At 46.2% G+C, this 22161-nt stretch overlaps 1 protein-coding gene across 1 annotated transcript; it reads left to right on the forward strand.

Annotated features, from left to right (window-relative positions):
• The first annotated feature begins 9760 nt into the window (after positions 1-9760).
• On the forward strand, positions 9761-17978 carry fgf8a (fibroblast growth factor 8a). The gene is made up of 6 exons (XM_064317720.1): positions 9761-10630; positions 10735-10771; positions 11812-11992; positions 14194-14300; positions 16621-16981; positions 17051-17978. The coding sequence occupies exons 1-5, from the start codon at positions 10599-10601 to the stop codon at positions 16894-16896; spliced, it is 633 nt and encodes a 210-aa protein (XP_064173790.1). The 5' UTR covers positions 9761-10598; the 3' UTR covers positions 16897-16981; positions 17051-17978.
• Positions 17979-22161: the final 4183 nt, after the last annotated feature.

The following is a 22161-nucleotide window of genomic DNA, read 5'->3' on the forward strand; positions in this document are numbered from 1 at the left end:
GGGGCCGCAGCACCACATTTGGAAAAGCATTTGCATTCGCTGATTGAAACCTCGACACATTACACAGTTTGACCATAATGGCCAGAAGTCATTCTTTCACTGGTGAAAAACACATTGGAAACTCTGAACGATTTTTTTCATTGACTACATGTTGCTGTGTTTTAGCTTTTATCATGAATATAACCCAAAAGGCTCGTATAATAAATAGTTTATTACAACTGCAGCTTTCCCATTGGATGCAAAATTTAAGCCCAAGATTTTTATATTGCTTCAGAATTCTTACAATATACATGCAGTATAACTACCTAATTTGATATATATATAGTCATTTGTGAAATTAATCAAATATGACAAATAGGTATTCTCACCATTTCAATTATGAATTCTTAGCCTTTTTCCATGTGATTGACTGATGTTTGTTCAGCAGTGTTTCTAAACGAAATAGCACTTGACGTGATGCATATTTTTAAAATATAATACAGTCGTTTACCATAGTTGGCACAAGCTAATGTGTTATGGCTTTGACTGACTCACTGATCCTTTTCGGTTATAGCTGTTGAAAAAATAATTTGGCAAATTAGTTTCAGTTTCATTTGTAATGAGTAAATATAAGCAAAGCATTTAGTGGCTGCATACATTGTGACGCTCTTTCACACTGGCTCCTGTCGTGGCTGCAGGTCCGATAGCTGAAAGCTATCTCCTCATCCGTAACTGACGCACGACACTCCCGTCAGCTTCCTTATCATGTGTTCCCAGCCCTCCCGCCAATTAGCATGTCCCTCGCTCCCTGCAGCTCCTGCTGTTTGTGTGCATTTGAGTGACACCTGTCAGTCAAACGCAGCCGCTCTGAAAAGAGACCCTCGGGTCCAAAAACAAAGCCTTGCTCTTATTGTTCCCCTGCTTTGGTACTCAAATGAGTTTTCCTCTGGGAAACCGAGCTCTCACCTCACAGTACAGTACAGTACTGTAGCTGAGTGTGTGAGTTTACCCCTCACGGTACAGTACTGTAGCTGAGTGTGTGAGTTTACCCCTCACGGTACAGTACTGTAGCTGAGTGTGTGAGTTTACCCCTCACAGTACAGTACTGTAGCTGAGTGTGTGAGTTTACCCTCACAGTACAGTACTGTAGCTGAGTGTGTGAGTTTACCCCTCACAGTACAGTACTGTAGCTGAGTGTGTGAGTTTACCCCTCACAGTACAGTACTGTAGCTGAGTGTGTGAGTTTACCCCTCACGGTACAGTACTGTAGCTGAGTGTGTGAGTTTACCCCTCACGGTACAGTACTGTAGCTGAGTGTGTGAGTTTACCCCTCACAGTACAGTACTGTAGCTGAGTGTGTGAGTTTACCCCTCACAGTACAGTACTGTAGCTGAGTGTGTGAGTTTACCCCTCACAGTACAGTACTGTAGCTGAGTGTGTGAGTTTACCCCTCACAGTACAGTACTGTAGCTGAGTGTGTGAGTTTACCCCTCACAGTACAGTACTGTAGCTGAGTGTGTGACTTTACCCCTCACAGTACAGTACTGTAGCTGAGTGTGTGACTTTACCCCTCACAGTACAGTACTGTAGCTGAGTGTGTGAGTTTACCCCTCATCTGTGCTGGGCTGGGGCTGGGGTCTGTGCTAGGCTGGGGTCTGTGCTGGGGTCTGTGCTGGGCTGGGGCTGGGGTCTGTGCTGGGCTGGGGCTGGGGTCTGTGTTGGGCTGGGGCTGGTGTCTGTGCTGGGGTTGGGGTCTGTGCTGGGCTGGGGCTGGGGTCTGTGTTGGGCTGGGGCTGGGTCTGTGCTGGGGGGTCTGTGCTGGGGTCTGTGCTGGGCTGGGGCTGGGGTCTGTGTTGGCTGGGGTGGGTCTGTGCTGGCTGGGCTGGGGTCTGTGTTGGGCTGGAGCTGGGTCTGTGCGGGTCTGTGCTGGGCTGGGCTGGGGTCTGTGCAGGGTGTGCTGGGCTGGGTCTGTGCGGGCTGGGGCTGGGGTTTGGGTCTGTGCTGGGCTGGGGCTGGGGTCTGTGCTGGGTTGGGGTTTGTGCTGGGCTGGAGCTGGGGCTGGGGCTGGGGTCTGTGCTGGGCTGGGGCTGGGGCTGGGGTCTGTGGCTGGGCTGGGGTGGGGTCTGTGCTGGGTTGGGGTTTGTGCTGGGCTGGGGCTGGGGCTGGGGTCTGTGCTGGGCTGGGGCTGGGGCTGGGGCTGGGGTGGGGTCTGTGCTGGGCTGGGGCTGGGGTCTGTGCTGGGCTGGGGCTGGGGTCTGTGTTGGGCTGCGGCTGGGGTCTGTGCTGGGCTGGGGCTGGGGCTGGGGTCTGTGCTGGGCTGGGGCTGGGGCTGGGGTCTGTGCTGGGCTGGGGCTGGGGTTGGGGTCTGTGCTGGGCGGGGTCTGTGCTGGGGTCTGCTCTGAGTCTGTCCCTCTGAAAGTCAGGCCTTCTGGAAGAGTGATCAGGCCCCTGAGACCAGCGACAGGTAGCCCACACCCCAGGGCCAGGCACAGGGCCTGCCCTGCCCTGCTCTTAACCCTGCTGCACCAACATCCATCACGGCCACTCTGGGGGTCCCCTGAAAGCCCTCCCCCATTTCACCCCCACCCCCCCTCTCTTTCCCCCTTTTCCTCGCTCCCTCCCTTTCTCTCTCCCCCCCTCTCCCTCTCTCTCCCCCCTGCTCTCTCCCTCTATCTCTCTCTCTTTCTTTCTCTCTCTCTCTCTCCCCCCTGCTCTCTCTCTCCCTCTCCCTCTCCCCTGCTCTCCTCTCTCTCTCTCTCCCCCTCTCTCTCTCTCTTGTCCCTCTCCCCCTGCACTCTCTCTCTCTCTTTCTCTCTCTCTCTCTCTCCCTCCCTTCTCCCTCTCTCCCCTCTCCCCCTGCTCTTTCCCTCTCTCTCTCTCTCTTTCTCTCTCTCTCTCTCCCCCTCTCTCTCTCTCCCTCTCTCCCTCCCCCTCTCCTCCCCCCTCTCTCTCTGTCCCTCTCCCCCCTGCATCTCTCTCCTCTCCCCCTCTCTCTCTCTGTCCCTCTCTCGCTCTCCCTCTCCCCCCTGCACTCTCTCTCTCCCTCTCTCTTTCTCCCCCCCCCTACTCTCTCTCTCTCCTTCACCAATAGGAGTTCACACCACACCGGGCCCCATAAAGCCAGGTATAATGCCTGCAGCACGCAAACACAGCTTAACGTGTTTGGCAAAGACTAGGATCACAGGACTTGGACAAACAAAGAATGAGTGAGGCTCAGTCAAAGCACATAAAAGGTGAAACAGTCCGTTTGTGATTACACATAATCTTTCTCACCTGGGAATAATGAGCTGTAATTTGTTTCTTTGCTGATTTGCACATGACAGAAGTAAAAGACATGATGCATTTTTACACACTGTGTACACACAGTCTAAATTCTACGGTTAATTCGCTAAAGGTATGATTGTGATCATGTTATGACCTCATTTTATATTCCTGTCGTCGATGTTTGGAGAAAGGTGTTCATGTCACTACCACACGCACAAGGCTGCATACAGTCTGTGACACACACAGCTGGGTAACTGACCCTGATAATGCCCATGATAATGCCCCTGATAATGCCCATGATAATGCCCCTGATAATGTCTATCAGCACTCGAGCAAGATTCAGCACAGGGTACCCCTACCTCAGTGCTACAAAGACAGACAGCACTAAACCAGCCTGCTAATGCTTGATGTCTGACATTTTAGATGTTCATCATTTCAAATATATTCCCTTCTGCTGCTGGATAAAAACACAGGTCATTAAAGGATACTGGCAGTCACAGAGAAATAATACTTTGACAATCTTGCTAACCGCTTTGTCCACAGGTAAAGACCCTGTGCCACAGAGACACCTGTGTGAAAATGAAATCGGTAAGAAGTCACTGTGCAGGAGAGCCTTCTCACTGCGTGAGTGTGTGTCTGACGCGCGCACGCACACACTCACACACACACACACACCTACACACACACACACTCACACGCACACACTCACACACACACACACACACACACGCACTCACACTCACTCACACACACACACATACACACACACGCACTCACACTCGCTCACACACACACACACACACACAGATGCACACACACACACACACGCACAGACACACACACACACGCGCGCGCACACACGCACAGACACTCACACACACACACACGCACAGACACACACACACGCGCACGCACACACTCACACACACACACACATACACACACACGCACTCACACTCACTCACACACACACACACTCACACGCACACACTCACTCACGCACACAGGCATACGCACACACTCACTCACACGCACACGCGCACACACACACACACTCACTCGCACACACGCACACACACACACACATACACACACACACACACACGCACAGACACACACACACACACACACACACACACACACTCACTCACACGCGCACACACACACTCACTCGCACACACGCACACACGCACACACACACACACACGCACACACACACACACTCACTCGCACACACGCACACACACGCAACACACTCACACACGCACACACTCACTCACACGCATACGCGCACACACACACTCACTCGCACACACGCACACACACACACACTCACACACACACACACACACACACACACACACACACACACACACACACTCACTCACTCACACACACACACACACACACACACACACACTCACTCACTCACACATACACACACACACACACACACACACACTCACTCACTCACTCACACATACACACACACACACACACACACTCACTCACTCACACATACACACACACAGACACACACACACACTCACTCACTCACTCACACACACACACACACACACACACATGCACAGACACACACACACACTCTCTCCAGACACACACACACATCACTCACACATACACACACACCACACACACACACACACTCACTCACTCACACATACACACACACAGACACACACACACACTCACTCACTCACTCACACACACACACACTCTCTCACAGACACACACAACACTCACACGCATACGCGCACACACACACTCACTCGCACACACGCACACACACACTCACTCGCACACACGCACACACACACACACTCACACACACACACACACACACACACATACACACACACACACACACACACTACACACACACACCACACACACTCACTCACTCACACATACACACACACACACACACACACTCACTCACTCACACATACACACACACAGACACACACACACACTCACTCACTCACTCACACATACACACACACACACACACACACTCACTCACTCACACATACACACACACAGACACACACACACACTCACTCACTCACTCACACACACACACACACACACACACACACACACACACACTCTCTCACAGACACACACACACACTCACTCACTCACTCACACATACACACACACACACACACACACACACTCACTCACTCACACATACACACACACACACACACACACACACTCACTCACTCACTCACACACACACACACACACACACACACATGCACAGACACACACACACACACACTCACAGACACACACACACACACACACATCCTGGGCTCCTGCACTCCTGGCCTGCATGCCTTCAGTGCTGTGGGTTGAACAGAAAGCCCGATTCCCATGTTAGTCATCCCGGACAGGTTAGGAGCGCGGCGGCGGGGAGGGGCTTTTCGGGGTTAATGGGGAGCGCGGCTCAGCCCAGGGCTATGTGGAAGTGCTCGGCCGCGGAGCATGACTGTTGACTTTTCAATGGGCCATTAATACGGGACTGCTTCAACACAAAACAAAGCCCGCACATCAAAAAGGGCGAGGAGGGAGAAGGAGAAGGGGAAAAAAAGCCGGCTTCAAAAGAATGCAATTCTGTGAGGAGAGGAAGAGGCAGCCTATGTGTGGGCCGTGTTTATTTTTGAGATGGCCTGAAGAACATCCCAAGAAACCAAAAAAAAAAAACGTGTATTATACCCCCCTTACCCCCACACCCCCTCACCTCAAGCCCCACACCCGCTCACCTCAAGCCCCACCCCCCACTGGCCCTTCTTTAGTTACAGTTGTCATAAAAGCCAAAGAACCAACCGGAAACATTCCCTGTATCCCCTGTGGTTCCATTTCATTTACCAACTATTTTGAGCTGCAGCGTATGCACTAATGTTGTAGTTAACCTATGTAGTCAGTCCTATAACATGCTAGTGCAAGGTGTATATTCTGGTGGGAATTAACAGCTTTTTAAAGAGCAACTGAAAATTATGACCTGTAATGTTACTTGGGCCTTGTATTCCAATGTGTTAATAAGGTATATATTAGTTTTAAAAGGTACACACATTCCATGTCATTGTGTATTATTTGTGGTATTCACAGTCTTGCATCATTAAAATGACCTGTCTGTGCAAAGCATCCATGCACATGACAAACTGTGTTGAATCATTTTACTCTTTGAATCACGTTCCTTATTTTCCCCCGTTTTAAGGGACAGGTCTGTAAATGAAGTGGAGTAAGTAAGACAATATACCTCAAAGAGAATTGTTACCAATGTAACACTAACAGAACGTTTATAACGTCACCATGAAGGCTGCTAAGTCTTCATGCGCTATTTCAGATGTATGCTTCTCACCGCACTTTGGCATAGTGCTCCAAGATTTAGATTATCTACATTAGCTATGAAGAGTGCCCCCTCGCGGAAAAATTCTATTACTGCCTGAAATTGAAACTTCTGTGGGTCCAAAAACGCTGATGATGCGGGACTAAAGAAAAAAAATGTTCCACAAATACAGCCTGCTAGTTATCATAATGTATAGCATTATTTTACTAATTAAATTTATGAAGTCAATACAGAAATATTTTAACGGTTTAAAACGCAGGTGTACAATATCAGGTAGGGAAACGATATGAATTCGAATTGTCAAAGGAAAGTATTATTCGTGAATATTTCTGCACGGAAGACAAATAAATTAAAAAATTTAAAATTAAGGAACACGATTCATTTAAAACGTGAATTAGACCCAACTATTGGATGTTTTGTAAATAATTTAAGAATGTTTTCATTATGTTTAAATAAATTGCCAATAGGCTACTATGCGTCGTGTGGATGTGGCAGAAGCGTGACGGGGCGAACAGAATTGGAATGAAGTGTGAAGTGCAGTATGTGTCCGTTAAATGTGTATCTGTGGCGCGGAACCGAGTTTGATTGATTGAGAACAGTATTCCGCCGCGTATATAAGTAGATGCTGGGCGTTGACCTAAAAATAATTCGGTCGGCTATTTAGCTAATGAGAAGGATACCAGCATAAAGGTCTCAACATGTCGAGACTTTCAGCTAATTAATGGGGCACAATCAACAGAAAATGCAGTCCACTGTGCCTGTATTCAAAGAGTCAAATGTTGTGGTAGTGTGTGGGGTCTCGCTATGTTTAAATTTGCAGTTAGACACTGGTTAATCAATAGAAAGGAGTTGTTTCATTAATAAAAGTTATTATTTGCACTGGAAAAAGTCAGGCTTATGGTAGTAGGACTCTGACTGTTCCGGGGACTATTTACTACGTATTTGGATAATTTCAGGTTCATGGTGAAATAAAATGGCTACACCTGCAGTAGGCCTGTTATATGTTAAGACTTAATAGGCACAGGCAAACGTGAAATAATGAAAAAGATTTGCCTGTTGCATTGAGGGTGGAACTGTAGCAGTTTAACTTATGTTGTGCCTGTTTCGATTTACACAATAAACTAACGATGTGGAATCAACTTCCACCCAATAAAGACCTGGTGATTTGCCACAGTATTCGGCATCCCCAATCCAATTCCGCTTTTCCGAGGAACATTTTTACAAACGCAGACTCGGTCATTTTTACCTCCCTGCCGTTCCCGAAAGTCTTTCACATAAAAAACGGGACGCAGATGATGATGTTTCACTCGCTCTAGATCCGGTTGTGTCGGATTGTTTGTGCTCTCACATGGATTAATTCCAATTACCTTACAAAAACGTGTAACCCATCCTGGGAGAGCTCGCTGGTTGCAGAAATAACCCGAATGTAGGTATTAAATCTACTGTAGGTTAATAATCGATCTATTAATCCTATAAATCCTTTTAACATAACAGACAATATTTTAAATCTGTGCATTCTACCCACTAAATGATGGTCGCTTCTGAATAAAGTCACATAAAATAAGTGTTATTTAGCATGGCAAGTAAAAGGTTATTTTCCACCTATGAAAAATGTACCTGTTTAAATTCCATGGCATATTTAAATGAACTAAAGTAAAGTCATTGAGACATTGAAAATGCACAGTCTATGCTTTTCAAAACCTTAACTCACTGGAAAACTTAAACAGGTGAAAAAACATCCAAATGTGGAAAAACTGCCTGAAAACTGGCAAGGCTAGTTTGAGGATGAAGAAAATGTGAAGGAATTGCCTTTGACACTAAATGTGTCTATTGAAGAATAACATATTTTATATGTTTGCTACAAAATCTCAAGATGACAGTGTAACTTCATCTAAAAGTTCAATGGGCAACAACATATATTTATCATTGGTTTGCACTTGAGAAACATAACTTTCGTTCATAAAACAATTGCGGCCCAGATGAGTTAATTGTAGGTTTCAGTTTAGAGGACTGCGCCGCCATGTGGTCGATACATTGAGCCTAAGTTCATATGCAAACTGGCATTGTGGTTAATGTACCAAAGGGCTAAATAAATAAATAAATAAATAAATAACACCGTGTGACTATATAGGCTAGGCAATTTCGTCTACCCGTGTTAAAGCAAGCATGGATTTTTCAGATATTATGCTAATGAAAAATGCATTTCATTTTATTTCTTTTATTGGCCTACTTATATTAATTTGAATGGACTCCGCTTCTTTATGAATATGCCACTTGTAAGAATAAAATTGGGAGGAAGATAGGCCTACTGTTTCAAGTGAGTTTGTCTATTTTGGCGGAACGCGTGTAGATGACTGTAAGTCTACTCGTTAAATGAAATTAAAAAATAAAAATAAAAAGCATTTGGCATTGTGCATTCTCAAATTCAGCTGAAGCTTTAGTGACCGAGATTATAGACAATCATTAAAGAGAAGTGAACGAGGCGAGAAAGGCCGATTTAAGAAGAGGCCAATGTGTCATTCTTGGGTGGGCAAAGACAAGAGGGAGTTGTTTTAAAGTCGCTAATCGTCTGTAATCCTTTTAATATGTCTGGCACTTTTCGTCACCAATACACAAATCTGATATTTCCAAGGCGCGTAGAGTTACCAGCTCGCGCCCCTGTATACGGATTGGTAACACAATTAAATTTATTTTTACATGTGTTTTTGGGAAATACTCTGAATGAAATTAGAACATGTCTGAAACTCGTTAATGTCGAAATGGTGCTCAGATGGACGTCCAAAACAATTTATTGATCACTTGTATTAAATTGCATTCCGAGTGTTGCTATTATTGAGGAGCTGAACAGGAAGACAATATTTTATTCCCCCCTTCGACTCCCAGAGCCAGTTATATAACAAAACATCCTTAGGACAGATGTAGTCATTTCTGTGCATTAGCTTTTACCGTGTGATCACACATAGCGTACAGCCTCTTCTTACTTCGTTTTATAAAGAAGCGTCATTGCGTTTCGGGTTAGCCCCTCCTGTTTTCCCGCTAGTGTTTACTTTTTCCCCAGGTGGAGGTATATATCAAATGGGCAGGGGGGGTGTCTTTTGTTCTGAAGAAAAAGGGGCTTGTTCCTTGAGGAACATCCTACCATTTTAACCAGGGGTACAAACGTGAACAGGGGGTTGGCATTGGAGACGGGCAATGCGAGTAGAGGGCGGACAGGGGAAAGAAGTCAGTCTCGCGCCACAGCTCACCGAAGCAACATCACCCCATGGCTATTACCGCACGCGATGCAGAACTCTACGCCTTCTGACCGACTTTAAGGGGATCCACTGAGTCCAGACTAATTTATCATTAGGAGCCCAGAAGTCAGCTTCAAAGGATGCTTCTCTCGTGGGAACCATATATTCTGGCAATCAAATACGTGCATTAATATAGATGTATTTACAGTAATCTGTCTACAACTATCACTGTGGACGCGGGAGTATTTCTGTTTCTTTGCCGACGTCTCATTTTATTTAACAAAAATACAATAGTCTAGGTTTAAAATGTGCGCATCGTTATTGTCCTGGGTCCGCTTCAATGTATTTTATTTAAAAGTAGCCGATTATTGAGGGACGCCGAACTGACACTTGCTCTCAAGAAGAATAGTTGTATTTTTATGTCATCACACGATTCGCCCGGTTGGTCGAGAGGACTTATAACATCGAGTGATCCTCGTCACACGACGGACTTATTTTGCCTGTGCTGATAGCATTCTTTAAATATATGGGCGCATCAGCGTTTCCGTCTTTCTATTTAAATTCTGACTTCTCATTTGGGATTTAAAAGATTTTTTTCTGATGTAAGAAGGGACGATGAATCAAATGAGTTGAACACCTCTCGTTCCCACAACTGATTTTGAAAGAATTCCCTGCATTGGTACAGTAGCCTAAAGCTGCAAAGGGTTACTCAAACTGACAGAAGGACATTTACCACTATCAAAATGAGGCTGATTCCATCAAGACTGAGCTATCTGTAAGTGCATTTCCCAGAAACTTCAACCTTGTTATATTTAAGTAGACCTTTACATTTTTTGTTTAAAATTTTTAATAATAACCGAATTCCGTTTTCTTTTTCAGGTTCCTCCACTTCTTTGCTTTTTGCTACTATGCTCAGGTATGTCATTTTCCTTGCTCTAAAATGCTTTCCAGCGATTAAATTGAAACTAATTTTCTCATAAAAATGGCACAGGCTACTAATAGCAGTATGTCTATATACGAATGCATTTTTAATAACGTTTCAACAAAACAATACACAATTTGTTATATACGCAATTAAGTGATGGTTGGACAGCACCAACAAATAGCAGCACAGACCCGTTTACCTTGCATCCGTCACAGATTATTAACTGGCTAAATCGAAAATGACTTAGAATATGGTTATGGCCTATGACTGAAACCCGAAAAAGAATCATTAAAGTATATACAACCGGGAGAATGGGAGAGGTGATAAATCATTCAGTTTGGGTATAGCATCGTTACCCGACGGACATCACGCTGAGTAAGGACAGCGCTCCGCCATATGCAGCGCTCGTCAGAAACTGGCAGGTATATTTTGAACATATTGCCCCGTGCCGAAGATGCTAGGGCAGAACCAGAGAGAAGTGTGCCGTAGACGAGTCTGTGAAGAATACGATGGGGGAATTCAACTGAAGACCAAGTTTTCAGTGATTCATCCCTAAGCTGTTTCAAAGAAGGCCTCCACGATGGGAAATTCAACTATGTTGCAAAATTGTATTTATTTTAGATGCAGTGATTGCCCTCTTAAAACAACTAACACTCTTTCAATACTGCATGGACTACCACTCGCTTAAATTCCGCACTTTTTTGCCTATTCTTAGAAAATATGTAGCCGAGTATTTTTATTATTATTATCGTCGATATTAAAGTGGTGTTGTATTAACTGCAGTTGCATTCTTATTGCAAAAAAAAAAAACCGTCTAAAGAACGAATCGAAATATGTTTTGCACTCATCCTATAAAATTGATCAATTTAAAGCAAAGACGGGCTTTTTCATTCAATTTTAAAGTCGTTCAATTCTGTGTACTATTGGATTTGTTCACGCGCCGTTGTATTTTGTGTTTATTGTATTAGCGACCAAGAAATAATGAATCGATTATTGCATTTATTGATTGTGTCATATTTAATTTCTGACAGGTAACCATTCAGTCCCCGCCTAATTTTACACAGCATGTGAGCGAGCAGAGTAGAGTCACGGACCGGGTGAGCCGCAGGTTAATTCGAACCTACCAGCTTTACAGCAGAACGAGCGGCAAGCACGTGCAAGTTCTTGGAAACAAGAAAATCAATGCCATGGCCGACGACGGAGATGTGCACGGTAAGATTAGTGTATTTTCCTGATTTTTTCCTTTTTTGGGGGGGGGGGGGGGCGCAGTTAAGTGTAGGCCTACTGTACAATAAAAGTGCTTTTGGGGTTGTGATTTTTGAGAGCCTAAGATATTCAATAAACTTCTGATTATCAACTTATTTTTCTATTTCTTAAGTAACTACTGATGTGTTAAATATTTATGAATTATAGTAAACTAATGCATAATGTTAGCTTTAGAGTTATTATAATTTTTTCAGTTCGTCTTTATTTCCTGTCGTCGTCGGGCCTATGCGTCTGGTAAATAAAAATAGATTATTATCAAGGCCTTAATTGATCAGTGGTGATAGTCGTTACATGCCAACAACATGAAAATAATTACTTGTTTTTTTAATGAATTATAAAAAGTGTCAATTACTTTCGAAGTAGTCAAACAGCGAAAAAGTCTGGTGAATGATGAGTCCATATTAGCGGGAATACAGTTACACCCACAGTAGGCCTATACCACGCTTGTATGCGGTGTGTGTCTATGCGCGCGTGTATGCGGGTTAGAGGGGGAGGGCGGGTCGTCAGCTGGTAAAGTTGAGAAGAGACTGCCGAGTGCAAAAAATGCAAAATGGATTCTAGATTGTTCTGAATGCGATTCCCCAGAGAGGCCCGCGTGTCTGGAAGAATCATTAGAACTCATCTTATACTTCAACCTCCTGAACATTTCCTGAATAACTTTCCCTCCTCCTCTGACCAGCGCGAGGACAAAAATGTCTATGTCTAACCAGTAGTCCCACATTTTAGGTACACCTTTTCTTATTTCGTGTTATTTTGTCACTTAATCAACAGAATAATTTTTTTCAGTAAATCCAAGCCAATTTACAAACTTAGAAAATGGCTTAATGGCAATGCATTTATTTTAATACTGGATTTGGAAGTAGCTACTCACGAGCTAGGAGTTTTCTATGAGTGATCGTTAGGATAAACCAATACGATTGACCTTCACAGCTTTTCAGCATCTTTGCCGTGTTCGCTGGCATTGCTTTTCTCAATAAATAGCGTTTCACTTTTAAAGTAATATTTATGACATCAGTTTAAATGCAATAGTGAAAGGAACAATGTCTTGGCTGCGGACATTTCGTGTAACCTAAACGACCGCTGTGATCAAGATATGTTTTATCCGAATCCTTCTGATGGCCTGAAAGACCAGGATACGTCCAGAGAAGGATGTGGATGTCACCACCATCTCCGCCACACAGCTTCATGACAATTCTGTTATTTTTAAAAATATAATAATTATACTTAGTAGTACCGCGGTTGAAGTTCGCACGCGCCAGGCCGGGACCCGCGGTCTGCGGCGGTTCCGTTGCGTTCGCGCCACCTGAGGGACTCGCGCTGACAGCAGGCCAGAGACACAGGCCGCGACTCAGCTGTCACTCAGCGTTTGCGGCCGGGCTCCTCACCAGCGAGTCATCCGAGCCCCCCGTCTGTCGGAGCCGTCACTCTTCCCCAAGCGCTGCGCGTGAGGGGCGGAATCCCGCCGGCAGGACTCTTTTCTGCCAGAACCCTAAAAGCAACATCAGAAAGCGATGGCGTTTTAATTCGATAATGTACTGTGTCGTCCTGAAGGCTGCTCGAGGCTTCAAATGCACGTAATGCTTGGATGCGTTTTCAAACTGGTCTTCGCCAAGAGTGAAGTTAAGTGAAAACTGATAGGATATTTGGATGGTTTTGGCCTCATCTGGAGTGTAATTGAGTAATTCCTCATAAACCTCTCCCAACAAGGGCGTTTTATTTGTTGGCCGTGATGTCACCATAGGAAGAGGAGGAGAATGGAGGAATGTTCATTCAGGTTTTTTTTAATTCACTGAAATTATACATTTTGAAAACAAACAACTATGTCCGTTTTACATCTATCTGATCTCCGATGTCCTCTTTGTGTGTGAGTTGAATACAGAATTCAGAAATGTTTGATAGGCCTTTTGGGGTGCTGTCTTCATTGTTTTTAAAGATTGCATGAGATGCACATTTTAATAAATTAACGTTGCACTAAACCTGAAGAATAGCCCCCACTTTTTTTTGTGAGTGTGTGAATTTTTGCAGAATATTAAGTCAGAATTGACTGTTAAATAAATTAAGCATGTACAGTTTCCTGTGGAAATGACAATCGCCAGGCATGCTGATTTATCACAGTTGTTTAAAATGCTGTTTCCGTTTCTCCCCAGCCAAACTCATAGTGGAAACGGACACGTTTGGGAGCCGCGTCCGAATTAAAGGCGCAGAGACCGGATACTACATCTGCATGAACAAGAGAGGGAAACTGATCGGCAAGGTAAACATTGATTTGTTTTTAAATAATGAGTGCAGCTGTGTGGAGTTTCTTGAGTTTTCATTGAAAATGGTGTGGGAAACAAACACTGGACATGTGGATGGTTCAGACAGCAAGAAATACTATGTAAAGCAACTAAACAGTAGTGAAATGTGAGCACTTCAATGGGATTTCTTATTATTAATTATTATTATTATTAGTTACTACTAGTTGTAGTAGTTGTAGTGTTTCATTTTCTGCTTAATTTCGGAAAGTGCAGTTATAACATAAGGGGGAAGAGCTAAAATAAATGAAAGTCTTAAATGCCCACGGACCACCTTCCTTGCTTGGCTTCATACGGGGTTTGCATTCGACTGAGCTGAACCCGAGAGGACATTTCCAAAGAGCGCAGTAATCCAAAATGACGTCAAGCGCTACGTTAATACCTCATTACAGCGATACGTGTGTGGATCCAGGTTAGCCGTCTCAGTAAGCTGTGTTTCCACGCCTCGCATGTTTTAGGTTGGGGGGGGGGGGTTAGGGTGCTGGTGTGTGTGAGGCTGGGCAGCCTTGGTGTGTGGGGGGGGGGTTAGGGTGCTGGTGTGTAGTGGGCTGGGGGGGGGGTTAGGGTGCTGGTGTGTGTGAGGCTGGGCGCTAGTGTGTGGGGGGGGGTTAGGGTGCTGGTGTGTGTGAGGCTGGGCAGCCTTAGTGTGGGGGGGGGGGTTAGGGTGCTGGTGTGTGTGAGGCTGGGCAGCCTTAGTGTGTGGGGGGGGGGGGGTTAGGGTGCTGGTGGTGTGATGAGGCTGGGGGGGGGTTAGGGTGCTGGGGTGTGAGGCTGGGCAGCCTTAGTGGGGGGGGGGGGGTTAGGGTGCTGGTGTGGTGAGGCTGGGCAGCTTAGTGGGGGGGGGTTAGGTGCTGTGTGTGTGAGGCTGGGTGCCTAGTGGTGGGGGGTTCTGTCGTTCAGGGGTTGAGCTCACCGTTGTGGGCGTGCGGTGGTAATAGGCGGGCAAGCTGGCCCCGCCCCCTCCTCCCTGCACCCCGCCAGGTGCGCCATCTGCCTGGGACCCTGATCTTATCCTATCTGACATTTCGGCTGCCCAGAACAGCCTGCTCGGCCTGCTCCCGCTTCAGGCGCACATTCGCTTTGCTGTCGTTTCTAACGGCGCGGTTTGTTGCTAAGCGCCTGGGACGCGTTCGCGCCCGCGGCTCGGCTCCGCTTGGCGGCCGGCGGAGCGGGAGAGCTCGCGGTCTTTTCTGGGCGGCGCGGCCGGACCGCCGCCCGTCCCCTCCCCTCCTGCCAAAATGGCCGCCCTCCTGAACCCGCAGGGTCCAAATCGCGCCCCCCTTGTGTGTAATGACGTCCGCTGTGTCAAAGCACCGCGCCAGAGAGATGGGTATTTCTCAACGGAAAGCTCACTCTGGCCGCAAACCGTCGCAAAGAAAAACACGGAAGCTTCCGGATTCGACACAGACGTGTTTCTGTCGCTGTAGCCAGTATTGCCCAGTGAAGACGGGCTGGTGACTGCACAATGCGAATTGCAGAAATATTTGCAGACTGAGCTCATGCCTTTGTGGAGAATACGCTGATACTCAAGCCCTGTCCCCCTGGAAATTGTATCTTCCAACAGCCTTCTGCTTTTTACACGGGCAGCCAGTCCAGGGTTCTGAGAGATTCCATGCATTTTGCAGTTTCTTCAGTACGTACATTGTTGCGTTACATAAGCGCAGGTAAAGAAATGCGGGCATCAAAAATTTTTATTTTTCATTACTTCCGAGATTGTTGACCCAGCACAGCTCCTGGCTGGAAGGGAAGATTTATTTGTGAGGATGGATTTGCATCTTGTGTTTGCTGAAGGGAAAAATGCAGGCATTTCCCTCGTTCTTGATCTCTGAACATAATGTGTTTAGCACATGCTCCACGCTTACAGGCAACGTTTCTTATGCTAAACCACGCCTGCCAGTTTGCAGGGTTTCTCCTGTTGAATGTGATATTTTCCATCAATGCATTTTAACGGTGCCTCATAGATCAGGACTGGGCAAGGAAGCTCACACGTGTATCTGGATTTCACTTGCTATTAATGATTTAATTAGCACATTTATGAGATTTGTGATTTTAGCTTTGTTTACTGACGAGCCCATGAACCACAGCTGATAACTGCCCTTGCATCCCTGTATAAAATGTTTACTGTGATGTAGTGCATTGACACGGGCCTAGAGCTAATTAGCCCGTTGTTCTAGAGGATGATTGTGGAAGTAAAAACCCACACACCCACGCTGGCCCCCCAGGAGTGTATTTTGCCAGCCCTGTCTCCAGACTAACGCTTATCCCCCCGCCCCCCCGCAGAGAAACGGACAGGGGAAGGACTGCATCTTCACGGAGATCGTGCTGGAGAACAACTACACGGCGCTGCAGAACGCGCGGTACGAGGGCTGGTACATGGCCTTCACGCGCCGCGGAAGGCCCCGGAAGGGCTCCAAGACGCGGCAGCACCAGCGCGAGGTGCACTTCATGAAGCGGCTGCCCCGCGGCCAGCACGCCGCCGAGCACCGGCCCTTCGACTTCATCAACTACCCCTTCAACCGGAGGACTAAACGCACCCGCTACTCCGGGGAGCACTGAGCCTCGGCGGGAGCAACCGCCAACGGCAGACGCTAACGCTAACGCCGGAGCAGACACTAACGCTAACGCCGGAGCAGACGCTACGCTAACGCCGACGCGCTAACGCTAACGCCGGAGCCTCACAGACTCTACTCGCGCCGGAGCAGACGCTAACGCTAACGTCCGACTCCTCACAGACTCCTTACATCTGGCAGCCGGAGCAGACGCTAACGCTAACGCCGGACTCCTCACAGACTCCTTACATCTGGCAGCCGGAGCAGACGCTAACGCTAACGCTGGGACTCCTCACAGACTCCTTACATCTGGCAGCCGGAGCAGACGCTAATGCTAACGCCGGAGCAGACACTAACACCCGACCGACTCCTCAAAGACTCCTTACATCGCTAACGCCCGACTCCTCACAGACTTGTTTTGTACTGAACAATAATATACCTAATATTTAGTTGTTTATAATTTTTTCAGAAAGCAAAACTTTCAAAAAAAAAAAAAAAAGAAATCTATTTTTGTACTCAAGGCTCTAAGTGATGACTTGTATAAAATGTTTTAGAAAGAGATGCACATGCTAGCATCAGACGTGAGAGCTGACGTGCAGTGGTGCGTAGACTTTGTAGTCTCTGTTTTGTTTGCTGATAGAGTATTTGCCACACCTCACATGCTGCTCAAGGAGACTGAATGAGCCTTCGAGATCGCACTGAAGACAGACAGCGCTGTGTAAATCTGTTTCAGATTCGCAAAGGGCACCTTTGCCATAGCAACAGGAAGCTAACAGTGCAGCCTCCATGGTTTCTGGTTAAGTCTTCTCAACAGATGAGATTGTTGAAGCGAACACACAAACACAGCTTTAAATACATGTTATTATGGCAGCTACTTTTTTGATAACCACCGGTTTCCTGCTGTTGATTTAACTGTAAATTTGAGGTGTAAATGCATTCTTTAACCAATAGGAAGCCCTTGGTTTTTGTTACTTTTTGTTTGTTTTTTATACATATATAAATATATTTTTATTCGAGGATATGTAAAATAATTTTAATGATGGAGATATTTATTTAAAAATGTGTAATAAATTTACATTAGGAGACCGAGATTTGCTTTACTGGTTTATTTGCAATTGAATGGGCCTCGTCATGTGGCAGAGCCTTTTTTCAACATACTAACACATTTGGTTTCCAATGTGTATGGATAAATGCACTGTGGATATGAATTATTTTGTTCATAAATTCTTCCAATTCTGGAGGAAATAATGAAATGTAGGAATAACTGGTTTTATACTTCACTTTTACTTATTTATTTTTTATACTGAATTCCAGCAATGTACCAATATATTCCCCAGGAACTTTAAAGGTTCCCAATATTTTTAAATGTTTTTTTTTTTGTCTAACATGCTTCAAAGCTGCTCAGAAGTGAATAGGCAATATGGTGAATTGACAGTCGTGAAATTAAATTTAAGTAAAAAAAATATACTTAACATTATACATTAATACATTTTAATGACAAAAACATCTTACAGAAGACAAAAGACAAGAAAACATGCATTCAATAACACAAAACATATTCCAAAGGAAATTACAGCATTTGACTCGGTTTAATTGAGGTGCACAAATTTATATTATGAATGTCAGCTTTTCTTGAAAGTTTTTCAAAGATCCCTCACTTCAGAAATTACCCAGCATTGCTATGAGAGGGTCATATGAAAACATACTAAATGTAACTCTACAGGGTCCTAGGTCCTGTACAAATGGGAAAGTACAGTTACAGAAAGTAAGGACTATGTAAGTAACTTCATAAAGTTTTAGCAGTGGAGTGAATTCTTGAAGCAGTCAATCAATCGAAGGCTGTTGATGGTGGACCGTCAGTGCAGGGACAGGGGGAGGAGCAGCCACTAATCCTGGAGGGGTGGAGAGGGAGGGGGCTCTGATACCGGAGACGCTTCTAAAGGCTCTACACCGGGAGCCACTGACTGGGAATCAGTCAACATTTGCCCTTAACTGCAACAAGCAAGGATTTCAGTTGGTTTGATCAGTTTCATAGTTAGGGAGTAAGGTTTAGTCAAAGGCAGCATGACTGACAGACTGTTCTGAGTGATTGTTCAGCCGAAGAGAAAAGTTGATGGCATCTGCTGGACAGAATGACAGAGCACTGATACCTTGCAAGGATCAGGGTGTGTTCTTCCTCTCCGACTCAAATTCGGTCACGTGGACAGTTCGAGAAATACTGGGGGGTGCGTCAACAGCCGCATAAGGACCGGCCAGGGTCCCAGAGGGACTCCTCCTAGGGGAGGGCAGCCATGTTTGGTTTATTCTTCAGCTAAAAATGCTGCCACTGCTTCTCAGCGGTCCTTGGTGTGCAAACGCAGGCAGGTGTTTTTCTTTAATCTCGGACCTTTAACACCCTGTAGCTTAATCTGATTGGAAAGGCTTTGTTGTTCCAGGGAGGGTAATGTGTTTGTGGACAGGTTCTGGATGGACTGTGGAGGCCAGGGCAAAGCGAACTGATCCAGGTCACCAGGGGCTCTAGGGGGCGAGACCGGGGTCATGACTAGGACTGGTGCCATCTACATTCAGATTCGTGCAAATCATGAAGCGTTTTCACAAGACACATTATACAGTAAAACAGCACAGTAGGCATGTTTCTCAGTCCGTATCTCGAACATTGCAAGCTTGAATCTCAGGTGTGACAATGTCATTGTACTCCTGTGAAAGTCATCCAAGACTAATTTTATCAGTGATATTTACAACTGCATAAATGAATGATGCCTGAACTTAATATTAAATATAATTATAGTCAAAATAAATGACAGTCTCACTTTCAAATGGATTAACTAATATTGCCCGGTCACATTTTAATGATAGGCTATAATATAATATAATATAATATTATATAAATGTAATATAGTAATACTCCTTCAGCATCCTTGCCTGTACACACACAGCAGTTTGCACATGCTCAGTACTCTCTGGGGCTGTGGCATAGCACTCATTATTACAGCTGCTAGAACACGCTGATCGTAATAGAATCATTTGTTATTATCAAATGAGAATAGAACGAGAGCACCATTATGAAATGTCATATCATTTTGCGTTTTGGATTCGTTTGATCTGTCATAGCAAACACTTCATAAAGATTGCTATACTTTTTTATTTATTTTTTACTGTCGACCATGTGGGCAGTCTCGTGATGTGCTGGTAGTCCACCCAGGGTTAGCCTATGGGGAAAGATGGCCACCCAGCCCCAGGGTCAGTCTATGGGGAAAGATGGCTTCCCAGCCCCAGGGTCAGCCTGTGGGGAAAGATGGCTGCCCAGCCCCAGGGTCAGCTTATGGGGAAAGATGGCTTCCCAGCCCCAGGGTCAGCCTGTGGGGAAAGATGGCTTCCCAGCCCCAGGGTCAGCCTATGGGGAAAGATGGCTTCCCAGCCCCAGGGTCAGCCTATGGGGAAAGATGGAACGCCCAGCCCCAGGGTCAGCCTATGGGGAAAGATGGAACGCCCAGCCCCAGGGTCAGTCTATGGGGAAAGATGGCAGCCCAGCCCCAGGGTCAGTCTATGGGGAAAGATGGCTGCCCAGCCCCAGGGTCAGTCTATGGGGAAAGATGGCTGCCCAGCCCCAGGGTCAGCCTGTGGGGAAAGATGGCTGCCCAGCCCCAGGGTCAGTCTATGGGGAAAGATGGCAGCCCAGCCCCAGGGTCAGTCTATGGGGAAAGATGGCTGCCCAGCCCCAGGGTCAGTCTATGGGGAAAGATGGCTGCCCAGCCCCAGGGTCAGTCTATGGGGAAAGATGGCTGCCCAGCCCCAGGGTCAGTCTATGGGGAAAGATGGCTGCCCAGCCCCAGGGTCAGTCTATGGGGAAAGATGGCTGCCCAGCCCCAGGGTCAGCTATGGGGGAAAGATGGCTGCCCAGCCCCAGGGTCAGTCTATGGGGAAAGATGGCTGCCCAGCCCCAGGGTCAGTCTATGGGGAAAGATGGCTGCCCAGCCCCAGGGTCAGTCTATGGGGAAAGATGGCTGCCCAGCCCCAGGGTCAGTCTATGGGGAAAGATGGCTGCCCAGCCCCAGGGTCAGTCTATGGGGAAAGATGGCTGCCCAGCCCCAGGGTCAGTCTATGGGGAAAGATGGCTGCCCAGCCCCAGGGTCAGTTTCTGTGAAAAGATGGCAGCCCAGCAGGAGTTTGTGGTGGCATTTCTGTGCAGCAACCTGGCACTGATCGTTTCCACGATTTGGCAGCTATCTTTTACATTATCTGATTCATTAAATCTGAGGGAGGTTTAACCCCTTCCTTGCCTCTCTCGTGCAGTAATGCACCATGCCATCGGGGCCTGCCTGGCTTTTTCATTCACAGCGCGTAGAGCCATCTTGGATCCTCTGCTGATCTTATGCTTCTGCTGTTTACGGAAAATCTTTGGTTCAGCTGACAACGAAATAAATGGGCAGAGGTGGGTAACCCGGCTTCAAAGAGTAAAAAGACTGACCATGTATTTGCTCCACCACCATGCACTAAACCAGCTGATTCTAATTAGCATAACTCTTCAGCATGATGGGAGAACTAATTATTGTGATCAGCTGGTTTAGTGCATGGTGCTGGAGCAAATGCATGGTCAGTCTTTTTACTCTTTGAAGCCGGGTTACCCACCTCTGTAAATGGGAAATGTTGCGTTTGCATTGTAAAAAACAAAACTCGAGTGTCACCACTGAAAAGGAAAAAAGGCTAAACAAAGTATTTGTCCCATTTCAACCCCCTCCAGTTTCTTCCAATATTACTATTTCTCCGTATTACATCAATAGGTTGAGCAGTTCATAAGGAATTCTTCATTCACTCTCTTGGTCCATAAAAGCTTTTCCCAAATCAATTCAGAAGATTTAAACAAATCAATGTTTCCCCTATTACTCATGCTCAATCTTTTATTTTGCGTTTCCGATGTTGTACTGTCATATTTTTAATTTTTATTTTGGGAGGGGGGGTTTTATAAAATAACTTACCATTCTTTATAAAATGTTAAATAAAAAAGAATTTCCTTAACACTCTGAGAGGTGAAGACCGACAGTAAGGGTACTTTTTCTCCACTTTGTCAGCTCTGTCATTGACAAAATAAGTGGACATGGTCTGCACAGAACTTCTGAGCGGGGCGGAGTGGGGGGGGAGGAACGATCGGGGGGAGCAGGGCCGAGTGATCGGGGGGGGGGGGGTCGAGCGCAGTGGAGTCATCGGGGGGCCGGGGGTGGAGTGGAGTGATCGGGGGGGGCAGGGGGTGGAGCGAGCGGGGGGGGGCAAGCAG

The sequence above is a fragment of the Anguilla rostrata genome, chromosome 18, assembly GCF_018555375.3.
Source record: "Anguilla rostrata isolate EN2019 chromosome 18, ASM1855537v3, whole genome shotgun sequence".
NCBI classification, from domain to species: domain Eukaryota; kingdom Metazoa; phylum Chordata; class Actinopteri; order Anguilliformes; family Anguillidae; genus Anguilla; species Anguilla rostrata.

Coding starts and splice junctions, on each gene's coding strand:
- fgf8a (XM_064317720.1), top strand. CDS start 10,599: ATGAGGCTGATTCCATCAAGACTGAGCTATCT. Junction 10,772..11,811: donor CTTTTTGCTACTATGCTCAG/GTATGTCATTTT, acceptor AATTTCTGACAG/GTAACCATTCAGTCCCCGCC. Junction 14,301..16,620: donor GAGGGAAACTGATCGGCAAG/GTAAACATTGAT, acceptor GCCCCCCCGCAG/AGAAACGGACAGGGGAAGGA.